Source organism: Triplophysa dalaica, chromosome 1, assembly GCF_015846415.1.
Source record: "Triplophysa dalaica isolate WHDGS20190420 chromosome 1, ASM1584641v1, whole genome shotgun sequence".
Taxonomy (NCBI): Eukaryota; Metazoa; Chordata; class Actinopteri; order Cypriniformes; family Nemacheilidae; genus Triplophysa; species Triplophysa dalaica.
In genome coordinates, this window is record NC_079542.1 from 10,660,213 (window position 1) to 10,681,916 (window position 21,704).

The 21,704-nt window shown below is 39.6% G+C and overlaps 1 protein-coding gene across 7 annotated transcripts in view; it reads right to left on the minus strand.

The window, feature by feature from the left end:
- The window catches only part of tcf12 (transcription factor 12), an 84,664-nt gene that overhangs the window by 48,149 nt on the left and 14,811 nt on the right, over positions 1-21,704 (minus strand). For all 7 annotated transcript variants that reach the window (XM_056746001.1, XM_056745983.1, XM_056745964.1 and 4 more), the window contains exons 4-5: positions 19,323-19,396; positions 15,637-15,739 (exon numbers count right to left, since the gene is read on the minus strand). In XM_056746001.1, coding sequence (XP_056601979.1) covers positions 15,637-15,739; positions 19,323-19,396 — 177 coding nt within the window. The remainder of the gene's footprint in view (positions 1-15,636; positions 15,740-19,322; positions 19,397-21,704) is intronic.

The window sequence follows — 21,704 nt, forward strand, 5'->3', positions numbered from 1 at the left end:
GGAAAAACGTTTTCTTTTGACCTCTGCGGTCCCTAACTTAACCACCCTCTCAAGCCAGTGCCCACTACTCTCTGATATGAGATGAAGGGAGAAAAAGAAACGCATTACTGCAGACCAGATGGGAACATTCCACATGACCAAACCAATCAATCACCTTGGTGGGACGCAGGTGCACCACAGCCGTGCAGCAACACACCATTTCACAGTCTATCGGCCACAAACACATGGTCACCAATCAATGGCCCCCCGAGGACGTGCACATCTCCTCTACCCCACTGGTTCATGGCTGATGACTTCATAATCACACATCCCTCTCTCTCTGTGCTCCCTCATTTCTCGCACCCGGAGGAGGAGTGCAATGAGCTATCTAATAACCATTTCTTTCACGCACCCATCACAGATCTTGCCGTGCTGGACGATGACTACCTTCAAGCTTTCCCACGCAAACTGACGCCGTGAGACAGTCACTCGGGACTGGAGCCAACGGCGTGTATGAAATCACGCTGGAAAATTGGGAGGGTGGGGCCTGTCCCGGGATGGATTTTGCATCGTCTGAGCCACATCAAAGGCGTTGTTGCCGGCTGGTATCAGATGCCAAGCAACTGTTAAACAATGGGGCCTCAACTGGAAGGATGGAGCAGGATAAATGCAGGAGGGGAATTTTGATCCCATTCAGGCAGCGCTGCTGGCGCATTCTCAACCTCACACACGTAACAACATTTTGAAAACACAGCAGAAAAAACAATATGCAAATGTCAGACAGGATGAAAGAGTTGTCAGTATTTAAACATATCTATTTTTCATTCTGGATATGTGTTTAGTAACACTCTTCACGGATCTGTCTGAGAAAAGACGTGTCACAGAACAGAAAGTGTGTGAAACGAATGCTCTCTCAATGTGTGAAAGTGTGTCGGGGGTCTAGACAGCATCAACCCACAAGTGATATATTTAAAGACATCTTATTGATATAATATTCAGCTATCCACATTCCCCTGCATAACTTGTGTACAACGCAGTATAATTTGTATATAGAACATCTGTACATACAATATACTGCATATTGTCCATTTGACTAATATTGTCCTTTGTGTTAAATGTGAATTGTCTCTCACATATTTATTTTTTACGTTTTGTTACCTGTGCCTTTGCACTTTTTTTAAACCTGTATGTGCACTGTAAGCTACTGTCACTAAGACAAATTCCTTGTGTGTCCAAGCACACTTAGCAATAGAGCTCATAAAATTAACTTTAAATGGAGACTCGATGACAAATTACTGCTATTACTGGCTATAGTTTCATATTTACGCGTAAAATGCAAAAGACCGTTTTGTGGGCTTTTATGGTTATTTGGCGCCGTGATGAATATAGAAATATGTTGAAAATGCCTCTGCAAAGTTGGTGTACACTGTCATTGTGTTCGCGTTGGTTCTGTGTGAAGATGAATTCACACACCATGATTTGCTCATGAGATGCATGACAGAAGCACATGCACACCTTGGTCATAGCAGTATAAATGCGATTAAGGTGTTTACATGCCTTCTTAATTCGATTAAAACCGACATACGCCACATTTGTAACTTCGATTATGCTTACTGCGATAATGAGCTTAATCACATTATTCAAAACGAATGACTGCGTTTACATGAGGTAAAGTGTTGCCAAAATCCTATTATAGTCGCATTATGAGGGTGCATGTAAACTTAGTCAATGACATACATAAAATGTTATTAAGTAATAAGGTATGAGAGGCTATGCTTTTCTGTAAAAAGTCATAGTTAAATGGGACTTATAGCTGTAAACCCTATAGCTGTGAATTCTTTGACATTACAACATGACCTTGAGTCCCTTGTTGCTTTTTTCAACTGCATACAAATGTTTTCTTAACAACATACAAATGTTTTCTTATGTCCTTTCAAATGTTAAGGACACACATATTCATATAAACATTACTGAAGTTACATTTATTTATTACGTGCCATCTTTTGGCTAGACGATACATCATGATGAACGTTGCAATGCAACAAAATAATGATCCACTGTTTGTACTGTACAGTGATATCACAATTTTGAATGTTGAAATTGTAATACTTGAAATTAAATTAAGATTGATTCACACAATATTCACACAAAATTCACATATGCAAAAGCTGACATGAATAATTTTGAATGATCACAAATCAGAAATATTGGCCATATTGAGTTTTGGTCAGTACTTCTAATGTCACACAGTATTTCATGTCATTTTTTAGCATTAAAATACAAATATTTACATTACCATAAGAGTGGCTGACGAATTTGCCATACTGTTCATGTGCACTATGGTGTGACATTTAGGAAACAAACTGCTATTAATATTTATATTTATAATATAAAACAGCATAAGAGAGATTTAGCTTCTTTATTTGCTTCTTTATTTATTTTTGCTCTCACACCATGTAACACATTTAAGTTTTTTTGTCAACTACCCATTTTTGCATTTGGCAGACACTTTAATCCAAAGTGACTCCAAGTGCATTCAAGCTGTACATTTTGTGGGGGCTATATGTTGAAAGATACATCCGTTTTCCATCACAAACAATGACAGATCCTTGAATTCAATTAACTATATATTTACTTTCTGGATAGATAATGCTAGAGCTCTTGTGCACTGACCACATCTACAAGAATCTTACACACAGCCACTGATTCATCTCTAGATGAGATGTGGGGGAGGATGGGTTATTTCTAGACAGACTGACTGAACGCTCGCCACCTGAGACCCCATGCCAGGTGTGTGTGTGTCCATATGTGTAAGTGTGTATATGTAAGAGCAGCACCTGTGGGGCACAGCAGGAGCTCAGCTACATACAGGTGGGAGCCAGAAGCCCCACTGTCCATCCCATGAGCCCCCTCTCATTTCAACAGGTCGTTTGGTAATTATACGCAACACAGCCCATTAGCCATTAGCCTCCAGAAGAACATATGCTCCGCATAGCTGCACACTGCATGCCTACGTATGAAAGACTGTGGGGGAAAAGGCGTTTGGCTGGTTACAGTGGCTCTAAATACCTTAATTCCGCTTTAGAGATTTCAAATTACAAGAACATGTTGTTCAAAGCTGTGATAATGCAGATATCTTCATTGGTAGTCATATAATCATTCACAAAAGTATGAGACAAAGCAGATGTATTTGGTACTTTTGTCTTTTTTTGTATTGATACTTAGGCAATATTGTCTTTAAATGATTCATGGCAATAAAATACCTGAAACTGAAGCTTTGAATGGTCCCAAAACCTTGACTGTTGTCTATGTAGGCAGCATTTTAAGATGTGCTCATGATGGGAAGGTCTTTGTAAATGGGGAATTTTGCTACCTTTAAAGGTGCTGTGTGTAGTTTTTTAGAGAATCTATTGACAAGAATGCAATATATTATACATAACTATGTCTTCAGGGGTGTATAAAGACCTTACATAATGAAACGTTATATTTTTATAACCTTAGAATTAGCTATTTCTGTCAACATACACCGTGGGTCCCCTTACAAGGAATTCACCATGTAGTTTCTACAGTAGCCCTAAAAGGACAAACTGCTCTACAAAGCGTGTTTTGTGAATAGGTTATATCTTTCGGCAAAAAAACGAAAACATGTCGACATCGTAGCCTTTAAAATACTTCAAACTGTATGACAGCATCATATTTTATCTCCCACATTTTGAGCTGAACTCAAAGATCTATGTCTTTCTATGTACACAAAAAAGCCTATTTCTCTCAAATATTGTTCACAAATCTGTCTAAATCTGTGTTAATGAGCACTTCTCCTTTGCCGTGTAATGGATTCACCTCAGAGGTGTGGAATATTAAAATGCTGAGTAGATAGCATGATTATTGCACAGGTGTGCCTTAGGCTGGACACAATAAAAGGCCACTCTAATATGTGCAGTTTTATCACACAGCACAATGCCACAGATGTCGCAAGTTTTGAGGGAGTGTGCAATTGGCATGCTGACTGCAGGAATGTCCACCAGAGCTATTGCCTGTGAATTGAATGTTCATTTCTCTACCATAAGCCATCTCCAAAGGCGTTTCAGAGAATTTGGTAATACATCCAACCGGCCTCAGAACCGCAGATCACGTGTAACCACACCAGCCCAGTACGTCCAAATCCAGCAACTTAACCTCCAAGATCATCTGAGACCAGCCTCCCGGGCAGCTGCTGCGACAGCTGCGTGCATAACCAAAGAATTTCTCCACAAACTGTCAGAAACCGTCTCAGTGAAGCTCATCTGCATGCTTGTCGCCCTCAGAGGGGTCTCGACCTGAATGCAGTTCGTCGTCGTAACCGACTTGAGTGGGCAAATGCTCACATTCAATGGTGTCTGGCACTTTGGAGAGGTGTTCTCTTCACGGATGAATCCCAGTTTTCCCTGTACAGTGCAGATGGCAGATAGCCTGTATGGCGTCGTGTGGGTAAACGGTTTGCTGATATCAATGTTCTGGATCGATTGGCCCATGGTGGCGAAGGAGTTATGGTATGAGCAGGCATATGTTATGGAAAACCAACACAGGTGCATTTTATTGATGGCTATCCCGAGGCCCATTGTTGTGCCATTCATCCACGACCATCATCTCATGTTGCAGCATGATAATAAACGGCCCCATGTTGCAAGGATATGTACACAATTCCTGGAAGCTGAAAACATCCCAGTTCTTGCATGGCCAGCACACTCACCGGACATGTCACCCGTTGAGCATGTTCGGGATGCTCTGGATCGGCGTATACGACATATTCACACAGTCATTGAAAAGGAGTGGACCAACATTCCACAGGCCACAATCAACAACCTGATCAACTCTATGCGAAGGAGATGAGTTGCACTGCGTGAGGCAAATGGTGGTCACACCAGATGCTGACTGGTTTTCAGGCCCCCCAGTACAGTAAAACTGCGCATTTTAGAGTGGCCTTTTATTGTGGCACACCTGTGCAATAATTATGCTGTCTTATCAGGATCTTGATTTGTCTCACCTGTGAGGTGGATGGATTATCTCGGGAGTGCTCACTAACACAGATTTTGACAGATTTGTGAATATTTGAGAGAAAAGGGGCTTTTGCGTACGTACAAAAATTCTTAGATCTTTGAGTTCAGCTCATGAGAAATGGGGGCAAAAACAAAAGTGTTGCGTTTATAATTTTCGTCAGTGTACAGTATGTAGTTTTAGCTAATTTTATACTGAGAGTATTAGTCGACGTCCGCAATATGGTAATGTGAAACTATTAAAACCAACAGCCCTTAAATCCCATGTGGGAATCGTCTTCCATGATGAATTGGATGCTCTCTATGTAGGCAGCTCACTAGGTTTTTGAACAGAGCTAAGGAAAGAGAATGAGAGAGAAACATAAACAGAGAGATAGATAGAAGTCTGGTAAAGTCATTGACAGCAGCAGGGTGCGCTGGGTCCAGACTGCATATGTTTCACTTGCAGCATTCTTTCCTAATAAATCACTGCCATTCAACTTTGCATTTTCATTTAATTACCACTAACATTTTCATTGGCAGGAGCTTCTGCTTAGTACCAAGGGACAGAACTGGGGAGAGGTTGAGAAAAGAGAAAGACAGCAACAGATAAAACATTGTCATAGATGAGTGAAAGACAGGGAGTTAAAGAAGAGGGATATAGGAGGGGGGAATGAGTCAAAAAGCAAAGGTAAATGTATGAGATATGGAGAAATCTTTATGAAGATAAGCTGACAGAAAATGTTAACGAAAGAGCCCACAATTATGTGTGCAGACTTCTCAGCAGATTTGTTTATTTTTTATCCATATAACAGGATTGGGTTAAATGGTTCCAGCTAATGATACAGTCATCAAAATCCAAAGTGCCACATGCTGCTCATGTTATTGAGTAAACCCAACTGTGCCAAACACAGATGCAGAATGTAGCTACGGCTTTTATGTGTAATTCAGTATTATTGAGGTTTCTGCTTCTAAAGCCTTTTTTATCTTTCAGGTACTTGAAAAGGGAGAACTTACCAAGCAACTTAGGAAAAAAATTGTAGCAGGCTACCTGACTAATAACCAAGAAGACATTTTAAGGAATAACTCACCAATAACGAAATTCTCTCATAATCTTATTGGTGGAGACACACATTGAATTGCAGAATCCAGGCATAAAAACGGAAGTTGCTGTATAATACAGAATGGCACAGAATCTGGCAAATGTTTCATTTGGGAAAAGCTACTGTCAAACACATATTGCAGCGACCCGTCAAAATAAAAGTCCGGTATAAGTTATAACACAAACACATTTTACCAAAACATACTGTAACCTTGATGAGTAAAGCCATGTCAACGTTTAAATCATAGTGAAATTATTGATTGAAATTGAGACTTAAGCCTGGACTGCGTCCCACATAAAGAATTATTAATCATATAAATATTTCTGGAACCCACATGTAACATGAATATTCCTTTCACTGTTGTGACACTTACATCACTTCCCGCTTGAAGATCTGTAGTCAGCACAGGGACATTGTAGCCAGATTAACTCAGGTGGTAATTTCGGTCACCCCCAATGGCCTGTGTCACTCAGCAGGACCCTTACAACCTCTCTATCACCAGGACTCTAACAGCCCTACTGCCCTCCCCCTCACCACTCTGAGCTTTCCTGGTCCTCTGCAGCAGCCCTGCAGATATAAGCACACCATGCCCCAGCTGATCTCTGCAGCTGGCCTGCTCGCCTGCTTGCTCGTCTCACCCCCTCCACGCAGGGGCCGGGGCCTGGGGAAGCAGGGCAGGGGCGGATAACGTGTGGATGGCTAGATGCACGGATGGGAGGAGGGGCGGAGGTGGAAGAAGCACAGGAGAGGGATTTGCGGCCTTTCAGGCCCTCTCGGGCTCTTCACGCATGGTTGAGCGCAGTAACAGATAAGCGCACCCCGGAGCTCTGCATAATGACTAGCTAGATTTACTACACTTCATACTAGTGCCACCAGCGTACAGACGTCTCTGAGCCCGTGTCAGCACACATTGCTTCCAGCATCTTAAAACGCTCCTGTGTGTGAGCGGCTGATGATGATGCTTCTCACATGTCACGTACAGTGTCTTGTAGTATTCAGAGGCTTAACTAATTCACAAGGGCTGTTCACACAGGACATGCATTCAGAAAATAAAGGAATGGATTGTGACCTTCTTCAAAAAAGTCTTTCTAGGCCTAGAAATAAAATCTAACAGAAAACCTTTAAAATGACAAAGCCATGTTAAGGTATATACATCTGCAAGTCACTGTACGTTTTGGAATAGAAAAGTATTTTTTTGTTTAAAAAAAGGATCAAACATGGATATTAATTTTGACAATAAATTATATCTATACATCCATATCATAATGAATTCAAATGTATTTAGAAACGGTCTCTAGATTTTAATAAAAAAATTCCTGTGATGCAAATAGAGATTAAGGATATACTGGGCGAGTTAACAACGTGGAGATCATGATTTCATAGTACAAAATGCGTGACAACAAGGTTTGTAGAAGTTGGAGGAGACTCATGCTTGAAAAAAAGCGCACTAGCTAGTTAGCAGTGAAACTGAATGACTGACATAATGGAGGAGTATAAAACAGGGGTATAAAGATAGGGAGGGGGAAAGAGAGAGTGACAGTGCAGACGCTCGGCTGCACCTGTGGCCCTGCTGTGTTGTGTAGCCGCTCTACGGGATCGTGCACCTGAGCAGCACCTGGTCACAATCAGAGCGCCAGCCAGAGGAGCGGCCCTAAGAAGCCCCACATACACACACCTGCCTCCACTGCTGCACACCAGGGAGACAGCGCACCACATACAGCTCTAGCTAGCTACAGCCTAAAGGAATAATTAAAAAGCAAATAAATAAATAAAACACAAAGAGAGAGAAGCCGTGCACTGGGACAAATCGTCTTTTCATCCCTCGGCTGAACAAAAGGATAGCGAGATCCCGCTTGGCGTGCACAGCTGAAAAAAAGAGAGCTACAAAACGCTCTGCACACTTTGCATTGTCACTAAATGACTGCATAATTTCATTTCCTGGAAAGCCATTAGGTTTCATCAAAAGGAGATGAGAAACAGATGAGAACAATTCTCTTACGCATGGAGAATTCATTTAGCGGCATAGCATGTGTGGGAGCGACACGTTAACACCACGCGCACTGCGGGCAGAAAGTTGGGATGCAGATTTTAGAAATTAGTGCGCCGTTCCACAATTATTTTGCACATGACAGTAAGTAAACTGAGAGAAATTAAATGACTGCAAACCACCTGTGTGACACAAAACAATGCGCTATTTCAAGCATGCAGCTACAACTGTAGTAAATACAGCAAAATGGGAAGAACGTATAATTCCACTGAGGAAAATGTATTGTGTTACAAAGTTACAAAATAAGACTTCTAGTCATTTTCACACCAAAATGGTGTGGTAATATTTTAGGTATTGCAATTCTAGCCTTCAAGTCTCATTCCATCCATTTTTATTCCTGAAATACTGATCTCTAATGAGTAGTATGATCAAATTTCGGCAAGGACTGATTCAATCTATTTATAAAACACAATTCAGTTATGAGACACACACAAATGACTTAAATGAACATTTATTCTACACAATTTAATCCAAAAATTGGTACAATATTTACAATATTTCGTTGACATGAAATATTTGAGTGTGACCTAATGCACATATTTTTTAAGACGACTAATAATCTTTCAGAAAAACACAACAATGGCCAACATATTTGACAATTCACTATAAATACAGGTCTATACAATCACTTTACAGCTCAAACGCTTGATGTATATGAACAATTGTCTCATTTCTTTAATCTTTCAGAGGAAATGTCTGATTTAATCTTGAAATGAATCAAATAAAAAGTTAGCTATTGTATGAGTGAAAAAGTGAGCAATGATAAACTTTGTGAATACTAATAATAGCAACACGTTCTGAAAGGACAAGAAGAGGACCTGAATAAGATCTACTGTCATCTCTGTACTCGCACCTGTGAGAAGAACCTTATGGTGCCACCAGTGAGAGAGGTGTCAGACTGACCAATGGACCTCCTCTCAGGGGATAAAAGGGGTATCTGGAGGAGGATTGGTTCAAAACATCTCAGGTGAGGAAAACAAACTCCTGGGTTACACTTAGTATATAAAAGAATTAATCTAGCTGCAAATATCACACAGGTCCTTGTGCTCTGTGTAATTCTGAGATACGAGTATTCTGAGATCAGCTCTGACTATCACAGCTAAATAAAGATGTGTACATAAGGTCTGAACCCAGCAGAAATCCAAGTCCTCCTGAATCACTTCAAATACTGAGCAAGCAGGGCTGTGTGCATGCGTTCATGATGCTAATAATAAGCAGATTATATTTAATAGAAGAGAGAGGATATGCGGCAGGCCTCAGGAACGTGAGCACGTCAACAAGCCAGTCAGCATTGTTAAAAATAAAGACGGGCACATGGATTAAAGCGCTGGCAATGTGTGATGAACACACAGTCACGTGGTCAAACACACACGCACACTTGCTTATGGTAATTAAATAAACATGAATAATTTAAACCAGCTGAAATCTTGAGCATAACAGAATAGCATAAGAGAGAACTTCATGAATATCGGGAGTGCAGAAACATCTTTCTAATATCTTTTTTCTCACCCTCTGTGTCTTTGATATTGAGCCATCAGTGTGGCCAAATACATAAATCCACAATTCCACATGGAGATGATAACTTCACTGACATCATCAGAGACCCTCTCTGCTTTTCATCTTCAATCAAACTTTCATTATAACAAAGAGTGTGAAGTCTCATGTCTGATCCATGTCATCTTGACACAGAGCCACAAGGCTTTATGAAAACCGCAGTTAAAGGAAACAAATGCAGTGGATGAATGTTAAAACAGCAGGAGGACACTTGCCTGGTATGAGTTAAAAGCTTTATGAAGGGTCACTGATCACTATAACGATGAACAAGAATCTGCACGCAGGAAAGCTTGTTAGATTGATGCAGAATAGGAACGATTTCCACGTCTTACACCGTAAGGTTATTTTGACTTTTTTACAATTATACCAGTAGGACTATGCAAATAGAGTCTGGTACTCTAAACTTAATTTAAAGTGAAAGATCACCCAAACATGAAAATTCTGTCATCATTTACTCACCCTCAACCGGTGCCCATTTACTTTAATGCTATTGACACAAAACTAACGCAAGTGAATGGGCACCACAGTTGTCAAAATTCTTCTTAAAGTCGCACAGGTTTGAAATGACAAGAGGGTGAGTAAATGATGACAGAATTTTCTTTTTTGGGTGAACTATCCCTTTGACACATTTTAACATGCATTTCACTTAAAACCATTGTTTAGGCCAAACAGCCAATAAGAAAACAAATGTTACATTTAAAGTGAAAAAATGAACGATGTAAAAAATTATCAGAGCATGTTGTACACTGAATGAACATGGAACAAGAACAATTATTGCAAAAATGGCAATCATTTTCTCATAACAACATCTTAAAACACTTTTTAATACCAAAACTTCTCAAAATGCAGGAATGCCTTGGAATAGTATTGAATATTGCGAAAGAATCACACCGGCTTATTTGTTGCTGAAGTTGAAATCAGAGATGCTACAGAGGTCTCTGACGTTTAAAAATATCAGCTTAAATTAAATTTATGAAGACAGGGATTGAAATTTTTAACGACACAGTCTTGAAGAAACTGAATGCCAAAATTTCTTTGCACAATTTACAATGTTGCATAATTTATACATGCTATATATACATTCTGAATATTCTACATATAACCCACTTCCCATAAACATACTTTAAATAGATTTTTGTGAATGAGCCTTCAATTCTGCAGACATCAGCGCAGTTGTGCGGCTCAAGGTTATGGTGGGTGTGACTATTTAAAGGATCACTTTCAGGAAAGAGGTTCGCTGGAAAGGAGCGTGACTACTCTGACCTCTTCAAAATCGCAGCTTCCTGAACACGCATGCACACCAGTCCCATTTAACAAAAATCACAAGCTCCCCCTAAGCATAAGAACAAGCTTCACTTCAGATTTCAGGAAGTTTACAACAAAACACATGTACAACTGATTGCAGCTTTTTACCCCAAGCATTCAATTTAAACTCATGTACCGTGTCTAGTTGTAGACTGTTTCATCAAGTATAAACCCAGGCCGGCTTTCTCTGTGCCAACTGTTACCCATGGAGCTTGGAATGTCAACAAAGTACTAAACTAATTTGTCTTTTGTGATGGTAATCTGTTTGACCAGTAAATACTGGCTACGCTGAAGAAGCACTATTCTCTACGTGCATGCAGATTTCTCCTTAATCTAAAGCTGTATTAAGCCTTATTAAATATTGTTTCAAACTTCAACATGGAGTCATCATTATGCAACACGCACCGGCCTCATATTAAAAGCGGACATGCATGAAGGCTGGCACACACAAGCATGCTTTTAAATTACACCGGCTGCACGCTAAGGGTGGCTGATCAATGTCTAAGTTATTTAAAACGTGTTAAAGGGTTAAATGGTATGTACAAATAATGTATAAAAATCAGTTCCGGAAATCAAACTATGTTACGCAAAAATGAATTTATATTAAAGTTGGTGTGTGATAATATGTTACTTTATGTCATCAGCTGCAACATGCTTTAGCCGTCAGAGTGAGCGCCACGTGCAGTCAGGAAGGCGAGGAGGATGCTGGGTAAGAGGATTGGAACAGAGCGCCGGCACGTGTGCTGCAGACTGACTGACCTCTGACCCCTGGACCAACACTGACACAGACCCATAGTACTCTCAAGGGCTTTGTTCATGCAAAAATACGCGCACACACACACATACACGTGCAAATACGGACGCATTGACAAAAACACACCCATCCCTTGGGTGTAAATGCACTATATAGCAAAATGATGCAACAAAGGGAAATATCTTTCTGTTCAGGTAAAAACCTAAAAAGTAGACAGAAGTGAATACAGATACGCATTACATTGTCCACTTTTAATAATAACATCAAACATGTCCTTCATACCTAAGCTCAAACAAATCCATTGCAAATGCGACTGAATAGAGTGTGACCTTTAAGATGCATCTCTATTATTTAGAACAAGCAGCGGTTACTCTAATGAAAATGTTATGTCAAATAAACAGTCATTACCAGCCATCTGCCTAACACTGTGGACCGTAACAAGTTCATTATCATACACAATAGCTGACCCCAGGTAACCCCAAGCTGCTCTCAACATGTCATACTTCTCTTAGAGAGAGGATGGAAGCAGGTCAACGCATGTAACCCTTACAGGCATATTTAGGACCACTGAGTGAAGCGGTTAATGGGATGTATTTTTTTTTAAGAAAAAACGAATAGAAACAATTCTTAGCAAATATGTCAAACAGGTGCAAGAAAACCTAAATGCAATAGAGCTCTTGTGTTGGCTCATTAACAAAGCTCAGATGATACAATTTAAAGGGAATTAAAGGGACCTTTTTTAAAGTGTGATTTGTGTAGGTTTTAGCCACAGCAAACAGTTTGACAGGGTAACAAACAAGTGTCAGCCTACGATTTCTACTTTCCTCAAGAAACCGCAGACCACCAGGATTTGTCTTGAGATAATCCACTTAGATTACCTCGGCTCTGTTTTTAAACGGCGCACGCAGAAAGAAATGGGTCACATAAACCCACGAGTAGCTCATGAGCCAGGGTTCCCTCAGAAATGCCATTCGCGTGATGTTAATGCTTAATTGTATTACATCCGCGTTCAAGCTCGGTCTTTTTCATTGGTGAGTAATAACCTTTCAGAGATGATTTAATGAGGTTGCTCCGGAATGGGTAATTCCATGTAAATCCCAGATATTACTGCCGAAATTCAATTTGATAAGACTCGGTCTTCTCGTCCAATCCCAGGAAGATAGCGCAGGCAATTTAGCCATGCAATCAGATTGTCTAATTCCCTGACACATCATTGTTCCAGATCATTTCCATATTTTGCTACTTATAGGCATAATTAGTGCTGCATCAACAAGGACACAGAAAAAAACAAACCTCCTCCCTACCTCAACCATGCACACAACAAAAACAATTCCTAAAGAGATAACATTTTGTTTTGGTGGGCTTCGTGCAACAGCACCCACCCGTAAATTTGCCACCTTACATGGCAACCGGTCTCCAGGGTGATGCTACAAAGAGCCGGGGTTCAGCAGCCCATAAAGCTGTCATGTGCATGTACATCACAATAGACGCACAGAAAGAGAGCCTTAGATCTACAATCGTTCATCAATCACATGCAAGGAATACATTCCCTATTGTGACTCAAATCAAGCCATTTCACTTGATAAATATCGAACAAAATGATGCTAAACATCATCATCCCTCATAAATTAGCCTAATGCATTCATAAATATATATATATATATATATATATATATGTGACCATGGACAACAAAACCAGTCAATGGGATTTGAATAAATAAGCTTTTTTATTGATGCGTGGTTTGTTAGGATAGGACAATACTTGACCGAGAAATAACTTTTAAAAACTCTTGAATCTGAGAGTGCCGAAAAATCTAAACATGGAGAAAATTGCCTTTAAAGTTGTCCATCAGAGGCGCTGTAGCAGGCCATCCACTCACAAAAATAAAGTTTTATATATTTAACTGATATTGACTGATTTTATGATCCAGGGTCACATATGTGAAACAAAGGCCAGACTGCCTCTATTAAAATGAACAGTGGTCCAAAACCCACTATAAGAAATATAATAAATGCAATAAAATATTCACTTTGCAATGACAAATTTATCCAGAACATAAAATGTTCCAGACAAACCCAAAAAGTGTGTGCAACTTTAAGAATCTGCACCGCACATCATCTTGCTGCTGAATAATGCGTAATACGTTTTCTGTCTGTGGAGTCAGCAAACAACCAGTAAAAACAGGTCCCAAATAAGCACAAACTCATAAGCAGATACAGATGGAAAATTATTTTAAGCATTTTTTGGAAGCAAAAGAGGAAGTAGAGCAAGTTCAGCAGAGTTTCACACACCTCGTCGGAAAGAGGAGAATGGTTTGAGAGAACTCGTGGCTAAGGGGGTTTGTGTGTGTAAATGATTTTTGGCCCATCTGTTTGTTTCACTACTACTACCATCACCACCAAGTCAACCTCCTCTCTCTCTTTCTCTTTCTCTCTCTCCATCCCTTTCCTTCTAGTCTCCTTTTTTTTAAATGCAGTGTGCCACTGGAAGTAGCCGGTGGCTTTTCTGATAGCTAGAAGACAGTCTTTTGTGATGGAAAACTGTACTGATGGCGTGACTTCCACCCTGGGGGAGGGTCAGATCCTGAAGTCAGTCACACCACAGGAGGATCCAGAAAGTGGAGACAAATGTGGGAAAAAACAAACAAAAATGTATCTATTTTTCCATAAATCATTACTACTGGTCACCCTTAATGCTTATCTGAGGACTTTGCAAAATGCTTAAATAATGAAAATATGCATTAATGTTTAGTCATTTAGCAGATGCTTTTATACAAAGCAACTTACAAATGAGGCATAACAATAGAAGCAAATGTTAAAACAATAGTGCTATTTAAACTATAAAAAAATTCTGTGTTTTATTAATTGGAGATACAAGGTTTCTGCTTTACAGCCATAATATATTACACATACATGTATAGTGTACTTCATATGTGACCCTGGAAAACAAAACCAGTCTTAAGTCAGTTAAGCAAGTACATTTTTCCAAATTGATTTTAAATCTTCTGAATGCTCAATTAATAAGCATTTCTACTTTCTACTGATGTATGGTTTGTTAGAATATTATATTATCTGGCGGGAGATACGACTGTTTAAAACTATGGATCGGTGGAAAGGGTGCAAAAAAATATTGAGAAAATCACCTATGAAGTTGTTAATCAGAGGAGCTGATTAGTCTTTTTATATTTATACATTTATTAACATGATCTTTACTTATTAACCTAATGATTTTTGTCATAAAAGAAACTTATTGATTTTTGACCCATACAATCTATTTTTGGCTATTATTTAAAATGTTCCAGTGCTACTTAAGACTGGTTGTGTGGTCCAAGGTCACATATATTTCTGGATCATCCTGTGGTGTGACTGACTGTACATATACAATGATGTCCAAAAGACTGAGGCCATACAAAAAACTCTAAATCTTACTCTGGAAATGAATTGTTTTGGAAAAAAGTAAATGTAGACACAAACTGAAAGAGAAATGCTTTATGTTCATCGCTATTGTTGTTTCACTAATAAAATGTAAGCAAATTTGTGACACTGACCATAAAAGCCCACAGGATGGTCTTCGGGTAATCAGGTTTGCATAAACTTGTATAAACATTTGTCGTAATAAGAAATGAAATGTTAGATGTACCAAGAAAAATGAAGAAACTCCAATTTATATAGTTTGAAAGCTGTGATAAAAATGTGAAAAAAATCCAAAACCTTTGGACGTCACTGTATATACATCCATAACCAGTACTCCCAGTCATCGTTGGCACTTCCTATGGTGACTGTCTTCATATAGCAGTGGCTGTGATCTGTGTGCTAAATGAATTGATGACAGAAAGACGGGTGCGAAAGCAAGACGGGGTCAGAATCACCTTGGATACTCACCCATTATGTTGGAGCTCACGAAAGGTGTTGAAGACAATCCTTCATGGGACACTAATCGACTGTCACTCAAGTGATCAGGATAATGAGTGCTGTCTGGAAAGCCCTAGGGGAAAGAGATCACAGCATTAAACACATTATTAGCCAGACCTGCTAATTGAGTGCTATGACACTCCTCTAATTACTGGGGGGGGGGGAAGCGGGGCACACGATTGGTCAACTGTCCCCCGAATCGATATTTCTCTCCTCTCCTCATTAAAAAGCACTTTCTTAAGTCTTTGATGAATTTCATTAAAAGGGCGAACAATGCCCGCAAGAGAAGTCGCTTGTGTTGGTATCGTGTAATTGTAATAAAGGTAATGGGGTCCAAACAAAAAAAGAGACATCCTCATTATGCATCACATTTAAATGTGTTCATTCATTCATTGAAGACTTTGATGTTAACACAATGAAATTACAACACAGTACAACACAGGGATCTAATTTGGACATCTTTACATTTTTAAAAACTTAACGAAATACAGAAAGTTAAATTCAGTGTGTTTTGTGTAAAGATCAGCCTTACAACCAAAGGACAATCTTTACAGATGGTGCTAGAAATTTCTAGCTCCCAAATGCAGTTGCTAGGTAACAAATTGGTTAGTGTGTTAATCCTAGTTTTGTTGTCCGTCAGTGACACAATGTTTTTATGTTGTATGTTTTCAAAAAGTGCAAGACTGGCAGAGATTTGTGTGCATGTAAAGCATACGGTGCAGTGCACGTCTTTCAGACGAGATACGGGTACGTCAACTAAACTGACATAAAATTGATGATGTAACATGTTTGCTGGTGCTTAACAATGATCGTTTCCTTATGCCAAAAGTCTGCCTATACTAAAAAATGCTTGAATAAATAAGTCAGGTTCTCTCCTCGGCAGCTGAGGTCTGCCCTTTCATGACCGTTATCAGCTTTGGGGGCTTAGGTCTGAATATCGGTCACAGTATGGGCCTTTAAAACTCAGAGTCCCCTGCAATAAAAGATACTCTGTGACTGTGTTAATCCTGAAGCCGCTGAAAATCCGCCTGGCGCTACAGTTCAATGTGTCCCCCAAACCATATTAACTCTCTCCTGAGGGGCCTGCAGCTGCCGGCATCCATTACTATAGGCTTTACCTTTTCTTTAAAAAAAAAACACAGTCAGTATTACTATCCCTCTTTAAGTTTTTAAGCATTTTGTTGTATTCAAAGTGGGATTGAGCGATTTCAAAGTCAGTGAAGTTGTGCCAGGGTGAATCGATGCAGAGAGGCTCCCTATTGTGACCCTGTTGTTTGTGTTAATAACGCTATGAATTTTTTACAAATAGCTTCACCCCTGAAGAGAAGACAGGGGGAGGGGATGGTCGGAAAACAAGCCCATGAACTGCACCGCGATTTGATAGGCATGATTTAGTAAGCTTTTGAACTACAGGGTGGCTCACAGAACAGCATGTGCATGCAAAAATATAATTAACCCCGAGATGTTATATATCGGCTCATCCATATTTTGCTTTGTGGCCTTTTCAAACTTTTCAATGGCAGCTGTCTGAGTGTTGGAAAAGGAAAGCGGATAGGAAGACGAGTGGCTGGGAGGACGAGATGGAATGAAGGTAGAGATCTTTGAGAATCTCTGCTCTAATGAGACTATTAGATCATCAATCACAGCTGTCTAGTGATCTCTGAATGCATGGCTTGTTGTGAACGCCCTCGCTGTCAGCATCGAACGAGAGCCACTGGTTAGCCTCATCTAAATAACATTGCTGCTTAAGCATGCAAGTCGTCTCTTTAAATGACACCCCCGTTCAGGAAGTCATGTCTCAGATGCCCCTTTGCATCCCAGGTGAGCCATCGGCCTCATTTTAAGGCATTGGGGATGGTTGATAGTGGCATGATGGACAGGAGCGGGGCATTGTGGGACAGCGGGGTGCGCGGTAGAGGTGGTGCATGCGGGCTGGGCTGTCAGATGGGAGGCCTGAAGCCACGGCTGCCCAGGATGTGATGCCTGGCTATGGGCCAAGGTCAGCTAGACGGGGCTCCAGTCTGTTCACAGTCCACTAATCACACGCGAACAGAAGAAAAAAAGAGAGAGGGAGGGAGTCCTGCTAATGAAAGAGAGCCTGCTTAAAATGTTTCACAGTTTCTGTGTGAGACGACAAGGAAAACAAGGAATTTGAGGAAATCGATAGGATGCTGTGTACTTTGCAGGTAACACGTTATACGGAAAAGTCGTATCCTCTATTCGGCTATCTGAGAGGAGATCGGAGTACAGCAAGCCTGTGAAAAAGTAATGTGACGGATGAAGACGCCGATTAAATCTTTATCAGGCACTCCAGCACCCGGCTGTTTCACTCCCTTTTAAAGCTCTCATGGCTCTTTTTATGGGCAAACCACAAAAGATTCTGCTAGATTCGTACAACAACCTCAAGCAACATTTCTGCTCTTGCGTAACTTTGTTTGAGCCAGTGATTAAATAATGGACACTGATTAAATTAATATTCAGAATTTATTTGTACTTTAAACAATACTTTTATGTACTGTATAAGGCCCTGTTCACAATTGACGGCCATGTCATCACTGAAGGATGCAAACTGTTCATCACTTTTGAAAATGTAATCATTGTCAATATTTTGACTAGAAATGTTTTTGTTGCTAATAAGTAAATTAATAATTGTGAGTCAATTGCAGCTAAAAAGGTTATTTGCATCTCGTTACACTTTTTCAACTTTGTGGTTTCACTGGACATGCCCACATTGTGTTGATAATGCTGCCAATCCAAGTACCCAAGCACACCGAGATTTTTACTAAGTGTAATATCTTGACTCTGTGTCTGTGCATATATGTCATGCATATATATATATGTCTCTCTACATAATGCATGAAGGTGCAAACAGCTGTCTGCTGATGCCCATCCCCAGCAACAACTACTAATTTTCACACACCTAGAGCAAAGATATCTCATGCGTCTCCGTCTTATAATTCAAATCAGACCGGCGGCGAAGCCATCGCCTGTAGAAGTGCGTTGGGGAAGGGCATCGGAAATAAACAAGACAATGTAGTGTGAGAGCCTCTGACATTTGACTGATTTCTGATGGGAAGTGACAGAAGATTGACATGAAATGAAATTCATACAGGGCGCCCTGGACACAGCACCGCGGAAAAGACAAACAAACAAATAGGAAGAGATCTTCACACTCCACGCCATGCCTGAGCATATAAATATAAAACTCAACCATGGCTGATTTTTCCCCCGGTTTTGATGAGGTGGATTTAATTTGCATGCATGAACATCTATCCGAGCTTATGGTATGTATGGAACAGATCAGTAGTTCCAGCACCAACTGCACTCAGCTATGCACTGTCGAGCCTAAAGACATGGCTGCATTTTCATCTGGCTCTGTTAACAAACTAAAGCATATTGGGACTAGAAATGTGTGCTTTTATTTACTTGAATGCATTGTTAAAGAAAAACACCTGACTTTTGTTCCTGGGTTATTTGAGTAGAAAAGCCATCATGTGAAATAAAGAGTCAATTAGATACAAAACAATGTAATATTAAACAGGGGGGATCAACAAATAAAACAAACAACGACAACATATATTGCATATATACTGTATATTGCACTTGATGGTGTGAAAGCATGTATTTGGTGACTGTAGAGAAGAGATCAGTCTTACCCTGGAGGAGTCATAGGACGGGCTGGCCTGGCCACCTGAGGCCCAAGACGCCTGGTTTGTCCTCTCATCCATACCTGTCCAAAAAAACAGATTCACAACTCCATCAAAAACATGCTCCACCCAGCACAAACTCAGCACACTAACAGATGGAGACAATAAAAATGATTGTTCATCAAGTTGCTTTGAATAAATCTCTCAAGTTATTCAAGTGTATGCGAGGAGTGGAAATGTTGAGCGCTCTCACGTCCACCATGGGTTTCCTGGCACAAGTTACGACAGAAAGCAGTGAAGCTGTTAATCCCTTACACCTCCATTCAAAAGCTGCACTTTACAAGCAAGTAGCTCAGCCACATAGCGTCATTTATTTTGCTTCGCATAAATCACTTTCAAAAACGCATCGCTCCCTTTCCTGTGCCGACGCGCCCGAGCCGGTGTTACCGGGGCGCACGGAGTTGGCAGTGATGTATTGCCACGGCTCGTCAAAACAGCTGAGCGCTGAAACTTTGATAAACCTCATATTTTACGACGCCTCTCAGTTCAAAAAGACAGCCACTGAAAACACAGAAATATATAAATAAATAAAAACGTAAAGTTGACGCAACTGACTCAATTCAACATCTGGTCCGTGATGAACAAATACAATATCTGGCTTTGAAAATTACATTTCGCTGGTGCTGTTGAGTAAAGATATATGACTGCTGGCTTCTTCGGGCTGTTTGAGCTAATATTGTTTTGCAGGTAACAACATTCCGTTCCTCAGTCTCATGTATGAGAGAAAATTGCAGAGAAAGAAAACATCAATATCTCTGCACTCTATTGATAATCCATTATTGTCATTTTAACAATTTGTTCTTATCTGATTTCAGACTATAAGAACACTCAACATGGCTGGGATGCGAGTAAACAATCTTGGAGAATTACAGTGATGTTTACACAAACACTTAGCAGAGGTTGTTTAAAAAGATGTAAAATAATGTGACGTTATTTTCATAATTATAATGAAAAAATGCAAAGCTATAAGGGATCTTTGTACTGCCAGGCTTAAAATTTTAAAGACTGAATACAACTAAACAATCAGCTAAATCAGCTTTCATATTTTTAGTTATATACTGTATATATTGTATATTGCCATAACAGCACTCTTTGAAATAGTCAAAAACAAAGAGAGGCAATTTGGTCTTTTATGGATCCATTCTTTGTAACATATACATACTGCTGAGGAAAAAATAAGAGACCATTTCAAAAAAAAAAATCGTTTTCAGAATTACTATTAGGTAGGCCTGTGTGTTTATGTAAAATTATTGTTTTTGTTTCATTTTGTGAACTAACAATATTTCTCCAAAATTGCAAATATTTGCAATTATTTGGGGACATTAAAACTGGAGAAACAGGTCAAAATAACAGAAAAGATGCTCTTAATTTCTTCAGACCTCAAATACTCAAACAAAACAATTTTACATTCACTTTAGATAGAAAATATACTACGTTTCTTTAAAATTTAGAAAATGTATTGTATTTAGTTGAATATTTTTTTATTTGATAACCTCAATTTTTGTTACAGTTGTTCACGTGTCTTGTCATGCTGTCAGTGTTTCACATTGTTATCGGATGACTTTATGTCCTTCCTGAGGTTTGATCAACAGATACCGGACTGAAATGGCCACAATACATCTAGAAGTGCTGCTTAAATAAAAATAAATAAATGATCTCTTAATTCTATTTGTCATTCGTACATCTAATATTTCCTCAATGCAATTGCCAAACCTCACATCATTAATACAGACACATAAATAGCTTCAAAAGTAAAAACTTTAACTTTAACACTAACGCAATATCTAACACATAATTATTATATGTGTGTGTGGTCTGATCAACTGCCAGAGACAGTGTACAGACCAAATCTGTGTGTGTGGCATTGTAGGTCGGTCAGTACAGGGACCGACTGAAACATGGGCTGTTTTTTTTCGCCTTAATATGACCCATAAAACATCACGGCCGTAATTCACAGGAATAGCATGTCTCTGGATAACGTTTGGTAATATGAAGGAAAATATTACTGACTCAGAGACACAATATTAGATAACAGTGTCATATTTCTTGCACAAGATAAGGCTTATAATCAGCGCAGGCATAAAACAAATAAATAAATGAAAAAAGCAAATATAAGATTATGAGGCAGATACGGGGCTGGAAGGTGTAATTCATTCAGTCTAGGAGCTGGAATGTGTAAAGGGAGAGACATGTGTTTAGTATTTGCAACATAGGAAATGACTTCATAGGGAAGTTCCTCTATGAGGACCAGTCAGGAATTTTGTGTACCTTAACGACACAATCCATCACTTTTATTGCAAAATTATTAAATAAGCACGAGCTGTATAAATA